At 46.8% G+C, this 26,449-nt stretch overlaps 1 protein-coding gene across 2 annotated transcripts in view; it reads right to left on the minus strand.

Annotated features, from left to right (window-relative positions):
• Positions 1–26,098, minus strand: part of FPGS (folylpolyglutamate synthase) — a 72,421-nt gene extending 46,323 nt beyond the window's left edge. Inside the window, exon 1 of one of the 2 annotated variants that reach the window (XM_083160834.1) lies at positions 26,063–26,098. In XM_083160834.1, the coding sequence (XP_083016960.1) occupies positions 26,063–26,083 (21 nt within the window). In that variant the 5' untranslated portion in view covers positions 26,084–26,098. Of the gene's footprint in view, positions 1–3,577; positions 3,796–26,062 lie in introns of those variants that run through there. The other variant, XM_083160833.1, reaches the window with a different exon arrangement.
• Positions 26,099–26,449: the final 351 nt, after the last annotated feature.

Genomic DNA, 26,449 nt, shown 5'->3' on the forward strand with positions numbered 1-26,449 from the left:
CAGATCGTAGCGTGCATGAACAAACCAAAATAACATTTGGGAGTGGTAACGGGCTGTTTCCTGAGAGCTGTGAAATGGGTCTGGATGTGCTAATTGCGTCTGGATGTGCGATAGCGGAGAGCAATATTTCTGCGAGTGTCCTGTCTGAGCGGCGGCTATCTACTCACAGTCACCTGCAACGTTTCAGATGAGCGATCGGACCTGGACCAGGCTTGGGATACAGTCTCTAGGTCAACACTATGAAAGGGCGACCACTGAAGGGCTGGTTTCACACACTCCGGCTGCTGCTGGACGGTGAAATCCCGCACAGCCACGGAGCCGTGCCGCACTCAGCAGATTACAATGGTGGGAATGGCCACAGCCCGGCAGCCGTCCCTTCCAGTGATGGGATCCGGCTGCAGCCGTGCGGCCAGGCCGTGGCCGTCCCGTGTGAATGGACACAATAGTGTCCATTCACAACTACTGTGTGCGGCACAGCTCCGTGGCCGTGCGGGATTTCACCGTCCGGCAGGAGCCGGAGTGTGTGAAACCAGCCAAGAACTACAGGGCGACACCTTTGCAATTTGACTAATAAGATTCCATCACTGTGCAATGTTTGCTAACTAGAGCTATCTACATTCAATGTGCACTATACAATCATTGCTGCACTCTTTGGATTTTTGAATTCAGCTGAATGGGAGCGCGCATCGGCATCGAAAGCTTAAAACTGTTCGATCTCCATTCAATGTCTATGCGATACGGATTCGACTATATAGTAAATGTTACCGTGTGCACACACCAAGAGAATATACATGTGTAAACAAATGCACTGCCCTCGCTGCATGAGCAAAATCTGACATTTAACTGCAGCCGGTGCCCTCACAGGGTAATGGAGAGAGAGTCTTGTGGTGCAGCACTCTTGGCTTGGTAGTAAGAAATAATTACTCCGTACAACGGGATCGTGATCATCCTGATGACAAATACACGTTTTTTGAAACGTTGATCACTATCCCGTTGTACAGAGTATTTATTTCTTACTACCAAGCCAAGTTTCGTTCAGAAGTAGGCAAGTTTAGCCTGGCATGCTGGGACTTGTAGTTCCCCAGCAGCTGGCCAATGCTTTATTAGGACTCCCAGGTTCTAGCTGCTGAATGTGGGTACAGCGCACAAATTTAGTACCTGTCCAGTACTACCATAAGCAGCACTGTATACACTGCAGGACACGCAGCACTGTATACACTGCAGGACACGCAGCACTGTATACACTGCAGGACACGCAGCACTATACACAGCACTGTATACACAGCACTGTATACACTGCAGGACACGCAGCACTATACACTGCAGAACATGCAGCACTATACACAGCATGATATGCAGCTCTATACAGAACATTGTGTGCACTGCAGGACACGCAGCACTATACACAGCACTATATACACTGCAGGACACGCAGCACTATATACACTGCAGGACACGCAGCACTATACACAGCACTATATACACTGCAGGACACGCAGCACTATACACAGCACTATATACACTGCAGGACACGCAGCACTATACACAGCACTATATACACTGCAGGACACGCAGCACTATACACAGCACTATATACACTGCAGGACACACAGCACTATATACACTGCAGGACACGCAGCACTATACACAGCACTATATACACTGCAGGACACGCAGCACTATACACAGCACTATATACACTGCAGGACACGCAGCACTATACACAGCACTATATACACTGCAGGACACGCAGCACTATACACAGCAAGGTATACACTGCAGGACACGCAGCACTATACACAGCAAGGTATACACTGCAGGACACGCAGCACTATACACAGCAAGGTATACACTGCAGGACACGCAGAACTTTATACACTGCAGGACACGCAGCACTGTATACACTGCAGGACACGCAGCACTATACACAGCAAGGTATATACTGCAGGACACGCAGCACTGTATACACTGCAGGACACGCAGCACTATACACAGCACTGTATACACTGCAAGGTATACACTGCAGGACACGCAGCACTATACAGAACATTGTGTGCACTGCAGGACACGCAGCACTGTATACACTGCAAGGTATACACTGCAGGACACGCAGCACTATACAGAACATTGTGTGCACTGCAGGACACGCAGCACTGTATACACTGCAGGATACGCAGCTCTGTACAGAACATTGTGTGCACTGCAGGACACGCAGCACTATATACACTGCAGGACACGCAGCACTATACACAGCAAGGTATATACTGCAGGACACGCAGCACTGTATACACTGCAGGACACGCAGCACTATACAGAACATTGTGTGCACTGCAGGACACGCAGCACTATACACAGCACTGTATACACTGCAAGGTATACACTGCAGAACACGCAGCACTATACAGAACATTGTGTGCACTGCAGGACACGCAGCACTATACACAGCACTGTATACACTGCAAGGTATACACTGCAGGACACGCAGCACTATACAGAACATTGTGTGCACTGCAGGACACGCAGCACTGTATACACTGCAGGACACGCAGCACTATACACAGCACTGTATACACTGCAGGACACGCAGCACTGTATACACTGCAGGACACGCAGCACTATACACTGCAGGACACGCAGCACTGTATACACTGCAGGACACGCAGCACTGTATACACTGCAGGACACGCAGCACTGTATACACTGCAGGACACGCAGCACTATACACAGAACTATACACTGCAGGACACGCAACACTGTATACACTGCAGGACACGCAGCACTATACAGAACATTGTGTGCACTGCAGGACACGCAGCACTATACACAGCACTGTATACACTGCAAGGTATACACTGCAAGGTATACACTGCAGGACACGCAGCACTATACAGAACATTGTGTGCACTGCAGGACACGCAGCACTATACACAGCACTGTATACACTGCAAGGTATACACTGCAGGACACGCAGCACTATACAGAACATTGTGTGCACTGCAGGACACGCAGCACTGTATACACTGCCGGACACGCAGCACTATACACTGCAGGACACGCAGCACTGTATACACTGCAGGACACGCAGCACTATACACAGCACTGTATACACTGCAGGACACGCAGCACTGTATACACTGCAGGACACGCAGCACTGTATACACTGCAGGACACGCAGCACTGTATACACTGCAGGACACGCAGCACTGTATACACTGCAGGACACGCAGCACTGTATACACTGCAGGACACGCAGCACTGTATACACTGCAGGACACGCAGCACTGTATACACTGCAGGACACGCAGCACTGTATACACTGCAGGACACGCAGCACTATACACTGCAGGACACGCAGCACTATACACAGCACTGTATACACTGCAGGATACGCAGCTCTATACAGAACATTGTGTGCACTGCAATGGGAACTGGACGTCACCTGCCGCACAGGAGGAGACAGTGGAGCAGGTGAGCAACGCGGGGGGCCTCCTCCTGCCCCCACTAGCAACGTGTCCGGCTGATGTAACCCGGCTCTCCCCTCCCACCACAACCACCCAGGTACCCGTGCAGCAGCTACCTGGTACTCCATCCTGACCGCCGGGAGAGCCTGGGCGCTGAAGCCTCGGAACCGTAACCCGCTGCACTGGTATGGGAGCTGTCTGAGCACCGCGTGTAATGCAGCCCGGTACCGTGGTGGAGCCATGCTGGGAGCACAGGACACACCCTCGTGACCCCGCGGGAACCCGGGGAGGCAGAGCATCGCCGCCATCTTGCGTGTGGCAGGGAACTTCGATACGTAGGTCACGGTGGCGGGCTGGTGACGTCACGCACACAGCTCTTATTCGGGCACTGAGCAGTGATTTCAGCGTGTATCGTCCGCCTGATACTTATAAGTTATGTTACAGTCACAGCTCTCCTATTACTTAATGGACTGCTAATTCTCGCCCCTAAATGCACTTACTTATGCTTCCCAATAGTTAATGGACTACAGTTTTGCTGCTAACTGGCACTATGGGCCTTATTCTGGTCTGTGCGTACTTTCCCGCACTCTTTCGGATGGCGTTTTTTAGCCGTCTGCGCATGCGTGGGCAACGCTATGCGCATGTGCCACGCAAGGTCTCCGTACTTGTTCTCACCAATACCGTACAGAAATGTGCACCGCATTCCCTCAGGAAATATGGGCGTCATTCGGAACTACACAGGGGCGTAGTTTCAAAGTGGGCTAAACTGGGCGTAAACATGGGCGTATACGAGGGAGTGCACTAATTCTGGTACGCGTACATTCGGACAGCACACCGACTGCACACGAACAAAAAGGCAGGAAACATGCGGTGTTCATAAGCAAGTATTGCTTTGCGGACACCACTCGGTCATGCGCTAGGCATTCGGAACGCCCAATCAGTACAGGCGCACCTCAACCAATGTCAGCTGAACACAATACAATCCACTCCTTAATTACACGCTTGTCATTGCTTCAATTGGAAACCTTGCAGCTTAAATGGACCATTACTAAACACACAAATATATGCTGCATTTTTGACACACATTTACACTGCAAGCAATGGACAGAACTTCCTATCACTAATATAAATATACATGTCACTTTTACATTCACCAATAACATCAGTGCGTACGGGCAGGTTCCCGTCCGTTCTGACGCGGTAAGACCGTGCATATGCTGTAAGACCGTGCAGAATATGTGTGTGTCCACCGCACACGCAAAGGTTTGGATGTCGTCCGTAAACACGCCCTCTTCTTAAAGTGTGAGTCCGTCCGAATGCGGAGGACCGGTGGGCGTTTCTTCGTACGATGTCCGCACAGCGTGGCGTGCGGTCCGCTCTGAAATAAATCGGAAATATACGCTCCAACCAGAATAAGGGCCTATATGCGGAATAAGACAGAATTCTGACAGTATTATGCAGACACCACTCATAATCTGAGGAAATAACAGGATTGAGGCTCAGCATAAACAGTGTTTTACTATGGATCAGCGAGCCGGGCCCGCCATGCAAACATTAACAAACTGTATTTTTGGGTTTGATGCATTGGGTTGACCACTGAAGGCAGACACCTGAAATATATTGACAGGATCGTAATGTCGACACAAGCATTAGTTCAACAATTTGAAGGTCGACAGTCAAAAGGTCATGAGAGTTTCACTGTTATTTTTTCCCACCAAATGCCGACATAGTTGAAATGGATGCCATCTAAGTGTACAGCTTCCCCTCGCGTTGCTCGTTGCGCCCACCATGCTTCGGGTACTATTTTCATCTGCCACTCCGTACTGGATGGTAGGGCATGAAATACCGCCTGTCGGCACATGTCGGCTTAAGAAAGACGGAAAAAAACTTTTGACTGTTGACCTTCCATTGTCCACCTAATGTATGTGTCGACCTTCCAACCCTGTCAACCTACAGCATTTCAAGTGTCAACCTTCACTGGTCAACCCAATGCATGTCGACCTTAATAGGGTTGACCAAATGATCGTATCCCGTATTTTTATGGCGTCTGGCTGGAACACAATACACGTCTAATACTGGGACTTAGCGATTCCATGCCAACGACATAGGTAACTATATTGATAGTGCCACAGGAAAACAATAACCGATATTGTTCGCGATATCCGTCAGTGACATCACCCCCACTCCATACATGCATTCGCTGACGATTTTGTCAGATTGAGCTGAACGTACAGACAACAAAGTGTGGGAGCAGCATACACACTAACCAATGTTCACAATGTGTTATTATTATTTACAGTTTCTTATGTAGCGCACACATATTCCACAGCGCTGTACAGAGATTTACAATGTATTATTAATAATATCGGTATTAGGAATATATATCATTAACGATATATGCACATGATATATTCTAGTGATACTGAATACTTGCGACTAACCTCTGAAAATGGGTGTTTTCGGGGATTTAGCTGCAAATATTGAATGATAAATGGGCGCCTGAATGAGATCAGTAACCAGGATTTAGATCTAGATGGTAACAGAATTCAGATATCCTGGTTACATAGATTTGCAAATATATGGAAAGCCCCAAAGCCAATCGTCAAGGCTTCTCTGAGTATTGGCGATCCCTATTACTATATCTGGGTGCAGGGTGACCTAGTATTTGCTTGCTCCCAGAGCAGGTAGGAGGAGATAGAGGGATCTATAAACATCTCCTTTCGCCTTCCACCTGCCAGTAGGAAAGAACAGGGCTTTGGGGGCCTAATGCCACGTAACGTTTCATTGATGAGACAGCAGAGAAGGAATGGGCCTGCCATCTCTTAATTATTAGGCTTAGAAGACCTGCTGGAGTAAGAGGTAAAAGTAGAACATCAGTACATTTTTACTCTGGTATTATATACTGGGAAATGTATATTATATGTTACAATTTGGGCGGTTTAGGGCTTTGGTGATGCAATTCGCAATGCTGCACCTACTGCTCAATGGAACAAGCCAGTACGTAGCAGTGGCTTAGACACGTTGATTCAATTTGCTGCTCCTTGTTTCCGCACTTCCCACTTGATTTAAAATGTAGCCAATGTATTTTATTACAGCAAAATAGTGAAACCTGCAATAAAACAACAAAAAAAAGGTACTTCCTCAGCTTTGCAGCCACCTCTTACACTATGGAACTTACTTAGCGTACAGCAAGCCACGAGGGTTATTTTTGGGGTCTACGCCACCCTCCTGTGTCCACGCCACCATCTTTTACCTTTAGTATAGTTGTGGTGAGTGAAGCAAGCCACCGAGCCTGAAGCGAGCCCGCAAGATGCCAATCGCAATCCACGTAGCGGATAGCGTATCTGGCGTAAGTGGGGGCCGCAAAGATGAGGAAGTACAAAAATAAATACTTCTATAGTGTTCATTCTAGCACCCGCCAACTTTGAAAACCCATGCAGTTCCTCTTCCCTGCCTGGGGTGTCGCTGTCTGCTGCTACTAGCACAGGTCTGGTTTGCATATCAATGCTGATATACAGACCATACTGTGCTAGAATCACTACAGCAGACAGCGACACCCCAGACAGGGAAGAGGAACTGCATGGGTTTTCAAAGTTGGCGGGTGCTAGAATGAACACTACTTCTTTTTAACATAAGCTATTCTAGTTGCCAAATAGAGGCACACAAGGACATATTATTTACTAAAGCGCGGCTTGCTCCATGAGCAAGAGCTGGATTAAACCAATGCCAATCCCAACCAATCACAACCCACTGGCATGCCAGTTAGGAGTTATTTGATCAGCTGTGCACTATTTATTTGGGCCATCCTGCTATCACTGGAAGTACTCAAGTTGATTGACAGGAAGCCGCCCTTTGTGGGTGGTTACCGGTCATTTCTCGGAGTGTCATGGAAAACGCAGGTGTGCCCAAACATTTTCAGGTAGGTCATGTGATGTCAGCTCCACCCCGATCAGCCTATTTCTATCGTCCTGGGCTACACACAAACTGCATACAACGGGAAAATCGTTTGATGCTGAGCCCTACTAAGTCATTTGTAGGATGTCACTCTGGTGGGGCAGCGTATACCAGATCGTAGGGCTCTACAATTTAGCAGAGCAGCAATCAGGTATGAATAACCCCCAACATCTCCACTACAGAAAACCTGCACTATGGGGGTCATTCAGACCTGATCACACAGCCATGATTTAGCAGGCCGGGTGATTATCGATAGACTGTGCATGCCCGTAGTACGCATGCGTGAGGCCATCCTGCAATGAAAGCCTGCTACTGATTTACAGGAAGATGGTAAGCGGACGTTTCATAGGAGTGCCAAGAACAACATGCTGGGAGCCACCGGGAAACGCAGGCATGCCCTAGCATTTTAGGGGGGTGTGTGTGATGTCAGCAGCAGGCCGGATATGTCTGTATTAGGGGAGGGTGTGTGTGATGTCAGCAGCAGGCCGGATATGTCTGTATTAGGGGGGTGTGTGTGATGTCAGCAGCAGGCCGGATATGTCTGTATTAGGGGAGGGTGTGTGTGATGTCAGCAGCAGGCCGGATATGTCTGTATTAGGGGGGGTGTGTGTGATGTCAGCTGCAGGCCGGATATGTCTGTATTAGGGGGGTGTGTGTGTGATGTCAGCAGCAGGCCGGATATGTCTGTATTAGGGGGGTGTGTGTTATGTCAGCAGCAGGCCGGATATGTCTGTATTAGGGGAGGGTGTGTGTGATGTCAGCAGCAGGCCGGATGGGGGAAATTTACCAATATGAAAAACCTAGTTTTTCGTATTGGTTGTTTCCCTACGACTGCATACGACTGTTTAAGTCGTATGCAAAGTCGTGTTCCGGAGGGGGATTTACAAAGCAGTCAGATACGACTGCTTTGTAACCCTCCGATGGTGTAATGATTCGTATTAGCGGCCGTATATACGGCTGCTAATACGAATTATTTCTAGCAGTCTGCACGGATCAAGTCAGATCCGTGCAGGCTGCAGTGTGTAAAAAAAAATAGAAAAATAAATAAATAAAAAAAACGGCGTGGGGTCCCCCCCACAGCCATAACCAGCACCAGGCTGAAGGAGCCGGGGCCGGTAATTAAAAATCAGGGAACCCGACAAATAGGGGTTCCCCGATTTTTAACAACCAGCCCCAGGCTCCAGGTCCGGTTCCCAAAATACGGGGGACAAAATGAGTAGGGGTCCCCCGTATTTTAAGAACCAGCCCCAGGCACAACCAGCCGGCAGGGTAATGTCACAGCCGGGGGACACTTATAATATAAGGTCCCGCGGCCAAAACATTAACCCTACCGACCAGTCAGCCTGGCCAGGGGCCCTGGGGGAGTGGGGACCCCCCCAATAAAGGGGTCCCCCCCCTCCAGGACTTACCTGACCAGGCTGAAGCCTGGTGCTGTCCCCGATGCCCCTGGGCGGTGGGCATCGGGCTGATTATGTTGTAAAAAATAGATAAACCATTGTTTTTTACTGTGGCACTACAAGTGCCAGCAAGCCTCCCCAGCAAGCTGGGACTTGGAGAACCACAAGTCCCAGCCTGCTGGGCATTAAAGGGCCCGCTGGCACTTGTAGTTCTACAGTTAAAAAAATAGTGCACAAAACACACTGATACACTTTTAAAATAAAACTTTATTACACACAAAGCCCACACATACTAATACTTACCTATCTTCTTCCCATAGGTCGCCCTGGTCCTGTGTCGGCGTCTTCTGGTCCTGTGTCGTCTTCTTCCTCCATGTCGACGTCGCTGTCGGCGATGGTGTCCCCGTCCGGATCCGACGAAATCCATTTGGGAAGCTGTGGAAGGAAACCATACTCACCTGTCCCAGCGCGACGTAGTCCAGGTAAGGGTCTTTGCAAAAAAACAAAACGAACACCCGAATCCAGCCGGACAAGCAGGGAGCCGCACGGTGTTTACATCGTGCGGCTCCGCCTCCCGAATGCCGCTATTGGCCGCCTTGCGGCCTAGCGGCCAATCAGGAGCCGCTAGGCCGCAAGGCGGCCAATAGCGGCATTCGGGAGGTGGAGCCGCACGATGTAAACACCGTGCGTCTCCGTCAGTCCGGTTTGGTTTCGGGGTTTTCGGTTTATTTTTTTGCAAAGACCCTTACCTGGACTACGTCGCGCTGGGACAGGTGAGTATGGTTTCCTTCCACAGCTTCCCAAATGGATTTCGTCGGATCCGGACGGGGACACCATCGCCGACAGCGACGTCGACATGGAGGAAGAAGACGACACAGGACCAGGGCGACCTATGGGAAGAAGATAGGTAAGTATTAGTATGTGTGGGCTTTGTGTGTAATAAAGTTTTATTTTAAAAGTGTATCAGTGTGTTTTGTGCACTATTTTTTTAACTGTAGAACTACAAGTGCCAGCGGGCCCTTTAATGCCCAGCAGGCTGGGACTTGTGGTTCTCCAAGTCCCAGCTTGCTGGGGAGGCTTGCTGGCACTTGTAGTGCCACAGTAAAAAACAATGGTTTATCTATTTTTTACAACATAATCAGCCCGATGCCCACCGCCCAGGGGCATCGGGGACAGCACCAGGCTTCAGCCTGGTCAGGTAAGTCCTGGAGGGGGGGGACCCCTTTATTGGGGGGGTCCCCACTCCCCCAGGGCCCCTGGCCAGGCTGACTGGTCGGTAGGGTTAATGTTTTGGCCGCGGGACCTTATATTATAAGTGTCCCCCGGCTGTGACATTACCCTGCCGGCTGGTTGTGCCTGGGGCTGGTTCTTAAAATACGGGGGACCCCTACTCATTTTGTCCCCCGTATTTTGGGAACCAGCCCCGGACCTGGAGCCTGGGGCTGGTTGTTAAAAATCGGGGAACCCCTATTTGTCGGGTTCCCTGATTTTTAATTACCGGCCCCGGCTCCTTCAGTCTGGTGCTGGTTTCGGCTGTGGGGGGGACCCCACGCCGTTTTTTTTTTTTATTTATTTATTTTTCTATTTTTTTACACTGCAGCCTGCACGGATCTGACTGATCCGTGCAGGCTAAAACGCAAATAGAACAGGAAAATGGTGTTCTATTTTCCTGTCGTATTTGCGTGGGTGTTTCACACCACTTAGCAGCCGTATTATCAGTACGGCTGCTTAGTACATCAGGAACCACCATTCTTTTGAATGGTGATTTCTGTCGTATCCTATCGATGGTGTAGGGCATTCGTATTTGTAACTACAAATACGAATGTTCCATCTTTAGGACTACGAATTGTTGTATTTTTGGGATTGTAAATCCCGAAAATACAAATTCGTAAAAAAAAGGTGTATTTCTCCCTACGAATACACCTTTTTTCTACGAATCCATTTTGGTAAATGTCCCCCGATATGTCTGTATTAGGGGAGGGTGTGTGTGATGTCAGCAGCAGGCCGGATATGTCTGTATTAGGGGAGGGTGTGTGTGATGTCAGCAGCAGGCCGGATATGTCTGTATTAGGGGGGTGTGTGTGATGTCAGCAGCAGGCCGGATATGTCTGTATTAGGGGGGTGTGTGTGATGTCAGCAGCAGGCCGGATATGTCTGTATTCATCGCAGCCACTCTGAGCCGGGGATGGCTGGTGCCCAGTGTAGAAATCATTCATTGGTGAGCGGCTTCCGAATGGTTTGCAGTAATACACATCAATTTGCACAGGTGGGACCTGAACGCTGGCCGCTGCTGTACCATCAGGTCTGAATTACCCCTATGAAATATTTATTCAGTGGGTGCACAATCACTTATTCAGAAGGGGCTCTGCTCAGTGGTTCACTGTTATTTTCCCAGTGGGGTACTACAAGTATATTTTCCTAGTAGCCAACAGTCTGGGATACCAGGTGTGAGTGGCCAAATATTTGTTTGCCCCCTAAAGGAGAGGGATTGATTCTTAATCGCAGTGTCCATTGGCTTTGTTGCTGCAGATTCAGTGTATGTGCTATTTGCTGCTTCTGTGGCCCAGGATTCGTTGTGCTAATCTGAGTCAGAGCCCAAAGCCATTTAGCAGCTGAAGCATAATCAAGAATTCCCTGACATCAGCCGACAGTACAACATTGTTTTATTAATTGGGCTGCGGCCTGGCCTCTTATCTGTCAGCATGTTACTGGCAAGTGTCCTCCGTCTTGGTCCTCCATCGTCAGCATGTTACTGGCAACTAGTGTCCTCCATCGTCAGCTATAGGGTTGGTGCTCACCTGGGCAGTGCATTCACCCAGGTAAATAAGGCCAGCCACCTGCTCTCACTGTCTCCTGCTGTGTTAGAAATCACTTTATGTAATCATTTAACACATCACTAAGGATGACTATTGACCATCGATGATTCACAGACATCACTGGTTTATGGCCGATGTAGAATGCTTTTGCCATCGATGGAGAGAACCAAATAGTTTCCCTCCATTAATGGCACACAAATATTATTTATTTAGTAATTTGCCGGGACATGGAGCATAACTCCACTCCGACACCCGTGAAGCTCCATCCCCAAGCTGTGATGCATATTCTGTTACAGTGTCTTATATAGCGCAGCAGATTCCGTTACAGTGTCTTATATAGTGCAGCAGATTCCGTTACAGTGTCTTATATAGCGCAGCAGATTCCGTTACAGTGTCTTATATAGCGCAGCAGATTCTGTTACAGTGTCTTATATAGTGCAGCAGATTCCGTTACAGTGTCTTATATAGCGCAGCAGATTCCGTTACAGTGTCTTTTATAGTGCAGCAGATTCCGTTACAGCGTCTTATATAGCGCAGCAGATTCCGTTACAGCGTCTTATATAGCGCGGCAGATTCCGTTACAGTGTCTTATATAGCGCAGCAGATTCCATTACAGCGTCTTATATAGCGCAGCAGATTCCGTTACAGCGTCTTATATAGCGCAGCAGATTCCGTTACAGTGTCTTATATAGCGCAGCAGATTCCGTTACAGCGTCTGATATAGCGCAGCAGATTCCGTTACAGCGTCTTATATAGCGCAGCAGATTCCGTTACAGTGTCTTATATAGCGCAGCAGATTCCGTTACAGCGTCTTATATAGTGCAGCAGATTCCGTTACAGCGTCTTCTATAGCGCAGCAGATTCTGTTACAGTGTCTTATATAGCGCAGCAGATTCCGTTACAGCGTCTTATATAGTGCAGCAGATTCCGTTACAGTGTCTTATATAGCGCAGCAGATTCCGTTACAGCGTCTGATATAGCGCAGCAGATTCTGTTACAGCGTCTTATATAGCGCAGCAGATTCCGTTACAGCGTCTTATATAGCGCAGCAGATTCCGTTACAGCGTCTTCTATAGCGCAGCAGATTCCGTTACAGCGTCTTATATAGCGCAGCAGATTCCGTTACAGTGTCTTATATAGCGCAGCAGATTCCGTTACAGCGTCTTATATAGCGCAGCAGATTCCGTTACAGCGTCTTATTTAGCGCAGCAGATTCTGTTACAGTGTCTTATATAGGGCAGCAGATTCCGTTACAGTGTCTTATATAGCGCAGCAGATTCCGTTACAGTGTCTTGTATAGCGCAGCAGATTCCGTTACAGTGTCTTATATAGAGCAGCAGATTCCGTTACAGTGTCTTATATAGAGCAGCAGATTCCGTTACAGTGTCTTATATAGCGCAGCAGATTCCGTTAGTGTCTTATATAGCGCAGCAGATTCCGTTACAGCGTCTTATATAGCGCAGCAGATTCCGTTACAGCGTCTTATATAGCGCAGCAGATTCCGTTACAGCGTCTTATATAGCGCAGCAGATTCCGTTACAGCGTCTTATATAGCGCAGCAGATTCCGTTACAGCGTCTTATATAGCGCAGCAGATTCCGTTACAGCGTCTTATATAGCGCAGCAGATTCCGTTACAGAGTCTAATATAGCTCAGCAGATTCCATTACAGTGTCTTATATAGAGCAGCAGATTCCGTTACAGTGTCTTATATAGCGCAGTATATTCTGTTACAGTGTATTATATAGCGCAGCAGATTCCTTTACAGTGTCTTATATAGCGCAGCATATTCTGTTACAGTGTATTATAAAGCGCAGCAGATTCCGTTACAGTGTCTTATATAGTGCAGCAGATTCCGTTACAGCATCTTATATAGCGCAGCAGATTCTGTTACAGCGTCTTATATAGCGCAGCAGATTCCGTTACAGTGTCTTATATAGCGCAGCAGATCCCATTACAGTGTCTTATATAGCGCAGCAGATTCCGTTACAGCTTCTTATATAGCGCAGCAGATTCCGTTACAGTGTCTTATATAGAGCAGCAGATTCCGTTACAGTGTCTTATATAGCGCAGCAGATTCCGTTACAGTGTCTTATATAGCGCAGCAGATTCCGTTGCACTTTACAATAGTAGACAGTGATAAAACAAACTGGGTAACAACAGACAGACTTGGGGGTTAGAGGGCCCTGCTGCAAGCTTACAATCTATAGAATCTATACTTGGTAAAGTGCAGGGAAATGGTGCTGAGGATTCAATGTAAATGTATCTGTCTGTCATTCCTTTTCCCCAAAAAATGTAACAGTGTAATGTGGTCTAGGTGACATGAGGGAGATTGCTAGACTAATGAGGGAGAGAGGGAGATTACTGTTATTTCAGGGAGTCTCTTGCATAATGCAGGAGGGTAGGCAGCTATGGTTTGAGGGTGGTAACTGGACGTTTTATGGGAATACTAGAAAAAACCACAGTAGTGCCTAGGAAAAGCGCAGGCAGGCCCATGCGTTTGGATGGAGGGTGTGTGACGTTCACAAAGCATCTGTGTGTGGGCACCATAAGTCACCATAAGTCAACCAGCCAGGTTCTACATCTTATTTAGCACCTTCTAGAAGACAATAGATAGAATCTGATTGGTTGTTATGGGCAAAATCCCATTTTATGGTGTCTTATGGTTACCCCACACGGATTGCGTGTAGTTCACATCACATGTGCAGGCAGTACTTTCTGTACTAGATCGCATGGCATCTAGTTCACGCTGCTGTAGTGTATCGCATGCGATGCAATAATCTAGTATAAACCGCACATACTGTAGCACATATCGCACCATGTATGGGCACCTTTAGTACATTTACTCCATAGTGTCCACCTCTGGCCCAGTGTGTAAATACTGTACCCCTCACATGGCTCTTCTGGAGATACATTACATTAATCATAACAAATATCTGGTTGGATCCAGTATTATGTTACTGTGGGAAAGTGGGAGTCCAAAGAGCTGCATGTTCAAGGGCGCAGTGTGTAAGTAAAAATAATAGCAAATATTAGCTTGGAGTTAATCTTTGACCGTGGCTGTTGCACAGTCTATAGCAGGACAGGCCAACCTGTGGCTCTCCAGATGTTGGGAAACTACAAATCCCAGCATGCCTTGCCACAGTTTTAACACTCCCTTATAGCAAAACTGTGGCAAGGCATGATGGGATTTGTAGTTTGACAACATCTGGAGAGCAACAGGTTGGCCAGGCCTGGTCTATAGGAGAATGGTGCAACATTTTGTATTAAATTATGATTTAACTTTTTGGGTTCATTGGATTTAACATCTCTCTCTGGGCGGGATGTGCTAAGCCTTGAAAAGTGATAAAATGGAGAGTGATAATATATTATCACTTTTCAAGCTTAGTACATCTGGCCCGTTCTCTCTCGCTCTATCTCTCTCTCGCAACCATGCGAGGAAATGTGTTATGACAGCACATCCCCTCATATGTCCCGCAGAAGGAGAAATCATTCACTGGTCGCCGACCATCAAATTAATTCTCCTAATATGAGTCAATGGAGACTGAGTTATATTTGTGTGTGCTGGAACGAAGACATGACATCAGCCGCCAACCCCCGGCACACTACTTTATGACCGCATTTACATGGGAATGCCCAGCGTTAAATGGCCAATTCCATGCCACGCCGCCACTGTAGTGCCTCTTACACATATGTTTAGTGTACACATAATGCCCCCTGTAGTGCCACTTACACATAATCACCGCTTTAGTGTACACATAATGCCCCCTGTAGTGCCACTTACACATAATCACCGCTTTAGTGTACACATAATGCCCCCTGTAGTGCCACTTACACATAATCACCGCTTTAGTGTAGTGTACACATAATGCCCCCTTTAGTGCCACTTACACATAATCACCGCTTTAGTGTAGTGTACACATAATGCCCCCTGTAGTGCCACTTACACATAATCACGCTTTAGTGTACACATAATGCCCCCTGTAGTGCCACTTACACATAATCACCGCTTTAGTGTACACATAATGCCCCCTGTAGTGCCACTTACACATAATCACCGCTTTAGTGTACTGTACACATAATGCCCCCTGTAGTGCCACTTACACATAATCACCGCTTTAGTGTAGTGTACACATAATGCCCCCTTTAGTGCCACTTACACATAATCACCGCTTTAGTGTAGTGTACACATAATGCCCCCTGTAGTGCCACTTACACATTATCACCGCTTTAGTGTACTGTACACATAATGCCCCCTATAGTGCCACTTACACATAATCACCGCTTTAGTGTACACATAATTCCCCCTGTAGTGCCACTTACACATAATCACCGCTTTAGTGTACACATAATGCCCCCTGTAGTGCCACTTACACATAATCACGCTTTAGTGTACACATAATGCCCCCTGTAGTGCCACTTACACATAATCACCGCTTTAGTGTACTGTACACATAATGCCCCCTGTAGTGCCACTTACACATAATCACCGCTTTAGTGTAGTGTACACATAATGCCCCCTTTAGTGCCACTTACACATAATCACCGCTTTAGTGTAGTGTACACATAATGCCCCCTGTAGTGCCACTTACACATAATCACCGCTTTAGTGTAGTGTACACATAATGCCCCCTGTAGTGCCACTTACACATTATCACCGCTTTAGTGTACTGTACACATAATGCCCCCTATAGTGCCACTTACACATAATCACCGCTTTAGTGTACTGTACACATAATGCCCCCTATAGTGCCACTTACACATAATCACCGCTTTAGTGTACACATAATTCCCCCTGTAGTGCCACTTACACATAATCACCGCTTTAGTGTACACATAATTCCCCATGTAGTGACACTTACACATAATCACCGCTTTAGTGTATACATAATTCCCCCTGTAGTGCCACTTACACATAATCACCGCTTTAGTGTACTGTACACATAATGCCCCCTATAGTGCCACTTACACATAATCACCGCTTTAGTGTACACATAATTCCCCATGTAGTGACACTTACACATAATCACCGCTTTAGTGTATACATAATTCCCCCTGTAGTGCCACTTACACATAATCACCGCTTTAGTGTACTGTACACATAATGCCCCCTGTAGTGCCACTTACACATAATCACCGCTTTAGTGTAGTGTACACATAATGCCCCCTTTAGTGCCACTTACACATAATCACCGCTTTAGTGTAGTGTACACATAATGCCCCCTGTAGTGCCACTTACACATTATCACCGCTTTAGTGTACTGTACACATAATGCCCCCTATAGTGCCACTTACACATAATCACCGCTTTAGTGTACTGTACAAATAATGCCCCCTATAGTGCCACTTACACATAATCACCGCTTTAGTGTACACATAATTACCCATGTAGTGACACTTACACATAATCACCGCTTTAGTGTATACATAATTCCCCCTGTAGTGCCACTTACACATAATCACCGCTTTAGTGTATACATAATTCCCCCTGTAATGCCACTTACACATAATCACCGCTTTAGTGTACACATAATTCCCCCTGTAGTGCCACTTACACATAATCACCGCTTTAGTGTACACATAATGCCCCCTGTAGTGCCACTTACACATAATCACCGCTTTAGTGTAGTGTACACATAATGCCCCCTGTAGTGCCACTTACACATAATCACCGCTTTAGTGTACACATAATTCCCCCTGTAGTGCCACTTACACATAATCACCGCTTTAGTGTACACATAATTCCCCCTGTAGTGCCACTTACACATAATCACCGCTTTAGTGTACACATAATGCCCCCTGTAGTGCCACTTACACATAATCACCGCTTTAGTGTACACATAATGCCCCCTGTAGTGCCACTTACACATAATCACCGCTTTAGTGTACACATAATGCCCCCTGTAGTGCCACTTACACATAATCACCGCTTTAGTGTACACATAATGCCCCCTGTAGTGCCACTTACACATAATCACCGTTTTAGTGTACTGTACACATAATGCCCCCTGTAGTGCCACTTACACATAATCACCGTTTTAGTGTACTGTACACATAATGCCCCCTGTAGTGCCACTTACACATAATCACCGCTTTAGTGTACACATAATGCCCCCTGTAGTGCCACTTACACATAATCACCGCTTTAGTGTACACATAATGCCCCCTGTAGTGCCACTTACACATAATCACCGCTTTAGTGTACACATAATGCCCCCTGTAGTGCCACTTACACATAATCACCGTTTTAGTGTACTGTACACATAATGCCCCCTGTAGTGCCACTTACACATAATCACCGCTTTAGTGTACACATAATGCCCCCTGTAGTGCCACTTACACATAATCACCGCTTTAGTGTACACATAATGCCCCCTGTAGTGCCACTTACACATAATCACCGTTTTAGTGTACTGTACACATAATGCCCCCTGTAGTGCCACTTATAAACATAATATTCATACCTGATAAAAACAGCCGTAATTTGCAGGCAGGGCGATAATCAATAGACTGTGCATGTGTAGGGATCGTGCGCACACGCGCAAGGCCATTTTATGAGAACATCCTACTTTTTTATTGCTGGACATACACAAGTTGATTGACAGAAAGCCGGTATTTAGAGGTGGTAATCAGTCATTTTCTGGGAGTGTCAGGGAGGGCCCAAGCATTTGAGGGGAGGGCTCCAGACTGGGTCTGATTCAGTGATTGACGATACATTTTGCAGCCGTTGCGATTCTTTATGCAGAAGTTTGCGAACATTTCCAAATGCTGAAGAAGGCATCTTGTGCCCAAAGACGCCCGCTGCCAGGTTCCCTGAGGTGCTGCCTGCATCTAAAGAAGCGCCATTGGATCATTATCGCAACCGTCAGCCGCAACATCAGAACAATACAAGATGCCATGGGCTGTAAGATGTGCACACCCGAAAATGCAGCCCCGAAACAATACACCTCCTCGTCACCTCCCCCCAATAACTGCAGCCTGCCAATCAGGTTGTGGCATACAAGGCACTGCAACGGCAGCTGCAGCAGCATCAAGACACGTGCTCCGAAAACATCGATCAATAGTGACTGAATCAGGCCCATTGTTCCTTTCCAACACTATGAAGGTCGACATACATTAGATCGACCACTAAGGGTCAACAGGACTTAAGTCGACATGGTCACCTATCACTATACCGCGGCCCGAGCATAGTTCGCTGCCCTTGGCACACTATTATATTCTCCCTCCACAGCCTAGTGCAGTGGTTCCCAAACTGTGTGCCCCCTGGGGTGCCTCGGGACACATGCAGGGGTGCCCTGGGTTGGGGGTCCAGGACCAACTCAAATTATTAAAGGTTAATTATTTATGAGAAAACCCAGTGCTCGCGGCTGCCAGTCACAGAATGTGCACAAACGGAAGCAAGTCCTGCCCGTCGCCACATCACTGACCCTAAAGGTCCATACACACTGAGCGACTTTCCCCCTGCCCGTCGCCACATCACCGACCCTAAAGGTCCATACACACTGAGCGGCTTTCCCCCTGCCCGTCGCCACATCACTGACCCTAAAGGTCCATACACACTGAGCGGCTTTCCCCCTGCCCGTCGCCACATCACTGACCCTAAAGGTCCATACACACTGAGCGGCTTTCCCCCTGCCCGTCGCCACATCACTGACCTAAAGGTCCATACACACAGCGGCTTTCCCCCTGCCCGTCGCCACATCACTGACCCTAAAGGTCCATACACACTGAGCGGCTTTCCCCCTGCCCGTCGCCACATCACTGACCCTAAAGGTCCATACACACTGAGCGACTTTCCCCCTGCCCGTCGCCACATCACCGACCCTAAAGGTCCATACACACAGCAAAACAAGATTATAGGATATGACCCTTCTTTGGCGCAATGCTGCCCCTAGCTCGTACTTATCCCTAGTTATCACCAAATAACTAAAACAATAATACAAGAAATACAGAGATGGACTTCCCAAGCTTCTGAGGCGCAACAACCATCCAGATGTTTTTTCTGGTCATCAATGTTTCCTTTGATATGTCTGGTGATTTTTCAGATGAATTCTCCGAGGATAAATCAAAAAGGAAAATCGCCAGTTAGATGTAAACCAATACAAATGAATTTCTATTGTCTGGATTTGAGATAGGAGGTCATAGACGGGCGTACCCAACTCACAGTGTGGATGGCACTGTACGTGCACGTAGCGGGTTCTTTGCTCCGTTGGACAAGCCTCTATGATTATCCTCTCCACTCCAGATAATATGTGTACCATAAAAAATAAAATTGAATAACAATGTGTAACTCTATTTAATTACAACATGTGAGTTTCTTTTGTGATGGAAAAAGAATCTCGTGGGCGCACCTCACTCACTTAAAACAAGGGGGAGGTACACACATAAAGGTTTCTTTTCCCATATCAAATCAACGTGTATATTTGTGACAGAATGGTAGGCGTACCCTACTCACGGTAAGTATGGAATAGTATAAGCCCGTAGCAGGTTCTTTGCCTTCCTTTTCAAATTTCCAAAATGTTGTACATATTCTCCGTTCAATGTGTATACATAAAAAACAAAAATAAACAATGTGTAGTCTCGTCACTACTTCCTATATCTCATTTAGAGATCTACAGGACAGCAGGATTTTTTTACCCAGATTTTATAAAGGTAGATGTACATTCGTACCGGGACTCACACTGAGTGATGCTATCAACATGTGCATAAAGGTTTCTTTACGTGCTCATAGTTTGTGAACAGGAATCCTTCACCAAGTGGAAAGAACCATAATTCTATACCCCGTCTGCGTGAAGATTCTTAATATTCATTGTATTGGCGTACCCCAACTTACGATTGTGGGGGTCTTTACACTCCCGTAGCGTTTTCTTTTTGCCCTGTGCTGCTGGTATAATGCTGGGAGATCCTCATCCAGATATATACCCGGTGTGCATGGGGTAAAAAAGGAAATAATGCCTCAGAGTTCTTGCCCCCAATTTAACAGGGATAATAGAAAAAGCCGATTCAAAGCTGAGTGACAAACGATGTTTTTTTCTTCCATAAAAAAATTATTTTATTCTCCAAAATTTCTAAAAATTCTCCATCCCCATAATGGTAGAATAGCACAAGTTCCAATAATCATTCAGACCCACAGTGGTCTTTACACAGGATAAAAATATTATAAAACCAGAAAAATAAAAACAAATTCTTGAAAAATATACATACATCCAATGTTGGGTAGACAAGATGTGATGGCTGCTCACTCTCCACACTGGCTGTCGACGCGTTTCGGTGACTAGCACCTTTATCAAGACATGCTGGTGGAGTGTGAGAGGCCATTCTTTTATACCCAGAGCAGCCAATACTCTTTAGACAGGAAGTGATGTAATAGTCACTTCCTGATATTTAACAGGGATTCAAAACATATATTCAAATAGTGTAATAACATTAATCCATATTCCACAGTCTATTCATAAAACATGTGGCAATTTTTGCATAAAAATCAACATAACGTGATAGTCTGGTCAAGAGCAGTTTTTCCTCCAAACCACCCTTATCAAAGATCACATCCAAGGGTTTTTTTAGGTGTGGCAGCTGCATTGGGTGTAAAAATATTAAAAGCAATGGTTCTAACAAAATTTCTGAATATACCATTAATGGCCACAAGATGATGATAAATGACTTTATCACCTGTAATACAAAAAATGTGGTATATACAATCGAGTGCAGCTGCAAAAAACACTATATTGGTAGGACGACTAGGCCTTTAAAAACTAGGTTGGGGGAACATTTAAGAAATGTCAAAAATGGGATGGAGACACACTCTCTATCTTCCCACTTTAAAAATGTACACAAATGCTCAACACAAGAAATTGTATCCTTCTGTGGTCTTAGAATTGCCAAAGGCAATATTAGACAGAAGGATGACGTTGTTCCATTGGCAAAACTGGAGATGAACCTCATATTCAATTGCAATACATTAATACCTGGGGGCCTTAATGGCGACTTCGAGCTGAAGTGGTTCCTGTGAGCACTCTGAACCACCTATGGCAGTATTGAACCTGCTGTAGTCATATTGCAACACTTTTGAATGATGGGGGGGGAACCTCCAGTTTTAGCTTAAGTACATCTGTCAACATACTACTATACAGAGATCTGAATTAGTAAGCGTCCCCTTTAAGATTCGCTGTAACATCTACTAAAACTATATATGAATTGATTACCACTTAGCTTTTCTTCTGTATAGTATATGTTGTTTGTTAAATATCCTGCAATTATGTGTAATATGTATATGTGTAATCTAACTGTCAATTGTGTCTTACAGACGCGATGCCATGGCAACGGAGCACACACAGCAAAAGCTCTTCCGCGTTTTGCGTTTCAACAAGCCGGAAGTTGGAGAACGTGACTACCCGTCTGAACCCGCCAGGCTTCCGTAGCTGCGGTCCAGCAGCCGGAAGAGGCGAGGGATGAAGCGGAGCAACGTCCTCCTTCTAGATACTATGATCGTCACCATAATTGCGGCGATCAGACGCTACCTTTCCCCAGTAAATGGGAGGCACAAAGACACTTCACTTATGAGGACCAGTCACCATCAAACTAACCTCCGTTAAATCGAAATAACAGGAGCATCAATCCGTCCACCGGAAGTGTATGCTCGGTTGCCATGGTAACCGTCCGGCCGACACAAGTATATATGTACTGTTATGTTGATTTTTATGCAAAAATTGCCACATGTTTTATGAATAGACTGTGGAATATGGATTAATGTTATTACACTATTTGAATATATGTTTTGAATCCCTGTTAAATATCAGGAAGTGACTATTACATCACTTCCTGTCTAAAGAGTATTGGCTGCTCTGGGTATAAAAGAATGGCCTCTCACACTCCACCAGCATGTCTTGATAAAGGTGCTAGTCACCGAAACGCGTCGACAGCCAGTGTGGAGAGTGAGCAGCCATCACATCTTGTCTACCCAACATTGGATGTATGTATATTTTTCAAGAATTTGTTTTTATTTTTCTGGTTTTATAATATTTTTATCCTGTGTAAAGACCACTGTGGGTCTGAATGATTATTGGAACTTGTGCTATTCTACCATTATGGGGATGGAGAATTTTTAGAAATTTTGGAGAATAAAATAATTTTTTTATGGAAGAAAAAAACATCGTTTGTCACTCAGCTTTGAATCGGCTTTTTCTATTATCCCTGTTAAATTGGGGGCAAGAACTCTGAGGCATTATTTCCTTTTTTACCCCATGCACACCGGGTATATATCTGGATGAGGATCTCCCAGCATTATACCAGCAGCACAGGGCAAAAAGAAAACGCTACGGGAGTGTAAAGACCCCCACAATCGTAAGTTGGGGTACGCCAATACAATGAATATTAAGAATCTTCACGCAGACGGGGTATAGAATTATGGTTCTTTCCACTTGGTGAAGGATTCCTGTTCACAAACTATGAGCACGTAAAGAAACCTTTATGCACATGTTGATAGCATCACTCAGTGTGAGTCCCGGTACGAATGTACATCTACCTTTATAAAATCTGGGTAAAAAAATCCTGCTGTCCTGTAGATCTCTAAATGAGATATAGGAAGTAGTGACGAGACTACACATTGTTTATTTTTGTTTTTTATGTATACACATTGAACGGAGAATATGTACAACATTTTGGAAATTTGAAAAGGAAGGCAAAGAACCTGCTACGGGCTTATACTATTCCATACTTACCGTGAGTAGGGTACGCCTACCATTCTGTCACAAATATACACGTTGATTTGATATGGGAAAAGAAACCTTTATGTGTGTACCTCCCCCTTGTTTTAAGTGAGTGAGGTGCGCCCACGAGATTCTTTTTCCATCACAAAAGAAACTCACATGTTGTAATTAAATAGAGTTACACATTGTTATTCAATTTTATTTTTTATGGTACACATATTATCTGGAGTGGAGAGGATAATCATAGAGGCTTGTCCAACGGAGCAAAGAACCCGCTACGTGCACGTACAGTGCCATCCACACTGTGAGTTGGGTACGCCCGTCTATGACCTCCTATCTCAAATCCAGACAATAGAAATTCATTTGTATTGGTTTACATCTAACTGGCGATTTTCCTTTTTGATTTATCCTCGGAGAATTCATCTGAAAAATCACCAGACATATCAAAGGAAACATTGATGACCAGAAAAAACATCTGGATGGTTGTTGCGCCTCAGAAGCTTGGGAAGTCCATCTCTGTATTTCCATACACACAGCGACTTTCCCCTGCCCGGTGTCACATGACTGACCCTAAAGGTCCATACACACTGAGCGGCTTTCCCCCTGCCCGTCGCCACATCACTGACCCTAAAGGTCCATACACACTGAGCGACTTTCCCCCTGCCCGTCGCCACATCACTGACCCTAAAGGTCCATACACACTGAGCGGCTTTCCCCCTGCCCGTCGCCACATCACCGACCCTAAAGGTCCATACACACTGAGCGACTTTCCCCCTGCCCGTCGCCACATCACCGACCCTAAAGGTCCATACACACTGAGCGGCTTTCCCCTGCCCGTCGCCACATCACCGACCCTAAAGGTCCATACACACTGAGCGGCTTTCCCCTGCCCGTCGCCACATCACTGACCCTAAAGGTCCATACACACTGAGCGACTGTCCCCCTGCCCGTCGCCACATCACTGACCCTAAAGGTCCATACACACTGAGCGGCTTTCCCCCTGCCCGGTGTCACATGACTGACCCTAAAGGTCCATACACACTGAGCGACTTTCCCCTGCCCGTCACCACATCACTGACCCTATAGGTCCATACACACTGAGCGGCTTTCCCCCTGCCCGTCGCCACATCACTGACCCTAAAGGTCCATACACACTGAGCGGCTTTCCCCCTGCCCGTCACCACATCACTGACCCTATAGGTCCATACACACTGAGCGGCTTTCCCCCTGCCCGTCGCCACATCACTGACCCTAAAGGTCCATACACACTGAGCGACTTTCCCCCTGCCCGTCGCCACATCACTGACCCTAAAGGTCCATACACACAGCGGCTTTCCCCCTGCCCATCACCACACCACTGACCCTAAAGGTCCATACACACTGAGCGGCTTTCCCCCTGCCCGTCACCACATCACTGACCCTAAAGGTCCATACACACTGAGCGACTTTCCCCCTGCCCGTCACCACATCACTGACCCTAAAGGTCCATACACACTGAGCGGCTTTCCCCCTGCCCGTCGCCACATCACTGACCCTAAAGGTCCATACACACTGAGCGACTTTCCCCCTGCCCGTCGCCACATGACTGACCCTAAAGGTCCATACACACTGAGCGGCTTTCCCCCTGCCCGTCGCCACATCACTGACCCTAAAGGTCCAAACACACTGAGCGGCTTTCCTCCTGCCCGTCACCACATCACTGACCCTAAAGGTCCATACACACTGGGCGGCTTTCTCCCTGCCCGTCACCACATCACTGACCCTAAAGGTCCATACACACTGAGCGACTGTCCCCCTGCCCATCGCCACTTACCTGACCCTAAAGGTCCATACACACAGCGACTTTCCCCCTGCCCGTCGCCACATCACTGACCCTAAAGGTCCCTACACACTGAGCGGCTTTCCCCCTGCCCGTCGCCACATCACTGACCCTAAAGGTCCATACACACTGAGCGGCTTTCCCCCTGCCCGTCGCCACATCACTGACCCTAAAGGTCCATACACACTGAGCGGCTTTCCCCCTGCCCGTCGCCACATCACTGACCCTAAAGGTCCATACACACTGAGCGGCTTTCCCCCTGCCCGTCGCCACATCACTGACCCTATAGGTCCATACACACTGAGCGGCTTTCCCCCTGCCCGTCGCCACATCACTGACCCTAAAGGTCCATACACACTGAGCGACTTTCCCCTGCCCGTCGCCACATCACTGACCCTAAAGGTCCATACACACTGAGCGACTTTCCCCCTTGCCCGGTGTTTTCTGACCCTGTTGATCTTAGCCATGTCGACCTTTAGTGGTCACCCTAATGTATGTCAACCTTCATAGTGTCGACCTAGCCACTGTATTCCCCTTTCCAAATACATGTTATACATGTCCAGCATATATACTAGTGTCCAGCATATATACTAGTGTCAGTGTCCAGCATATATACTAGTGTCCTGCATATATACTAGTGTCCAGCATATAGACTAGTGTCCAGCATATAGACTAGTGTCCAGCATATATACTAGTGTCCTGCATATATACTAGTGTCCAGCATATATACTAGTGTCCTGCATATATACTAGTGTCCAGCATATAGACTAGTGTCCAGCATATAGACTAGTGTCCAGCATATAGACTAGTGTCCAGCATATATACTAGTAGTGTCCAGCATATATACTAGTAGTGTCCAGCATATATACTAGTAGTGTCCATTATTGCTCCATAATAAACCTGACGCTTTACCTTGTGTTGGCGTGTGATCATTATATGCAGCTCCACTCTGAAGTATGACAGGCCAAAGGTTATAGCAATGAGCAGGGTGTCATATGAATATAATGTACTGCATAGTGTAGGAGATCCTCGGCCAATCCCGCACTGATGTTGGGGGGGTGTATACATACAGAGGAGGAGCCGGGAGGATACGTCAGGAGATAGTTTACTGATTTGTTTCAGTGTGATTCCTGATTACTAACAGCATGTGGGTCATAATGAGATGTCCTCTGATACCCCCTGGGGGCCGGGGCTGTCATCCTGAATTATCAGGAAGAAATGCACACTGGTAATGCAGGCACGGGGAGCTGGGTAACTTAATATGTGTATAAGACATGCTAAACCACCATGGGGTAGATG

Source organism: Crinia signifera, chromosome 9 (assembly GCF_055691185.1).
Source record: "Crinia signifera chromosome 9, ASM5569118v1, whole genome shotgun sequence".
NCBI lineage: Eukaryota > Metazoa > Chordata > Amphibia > Anura > Myobatrachidae > Crinia > Crinia signifera.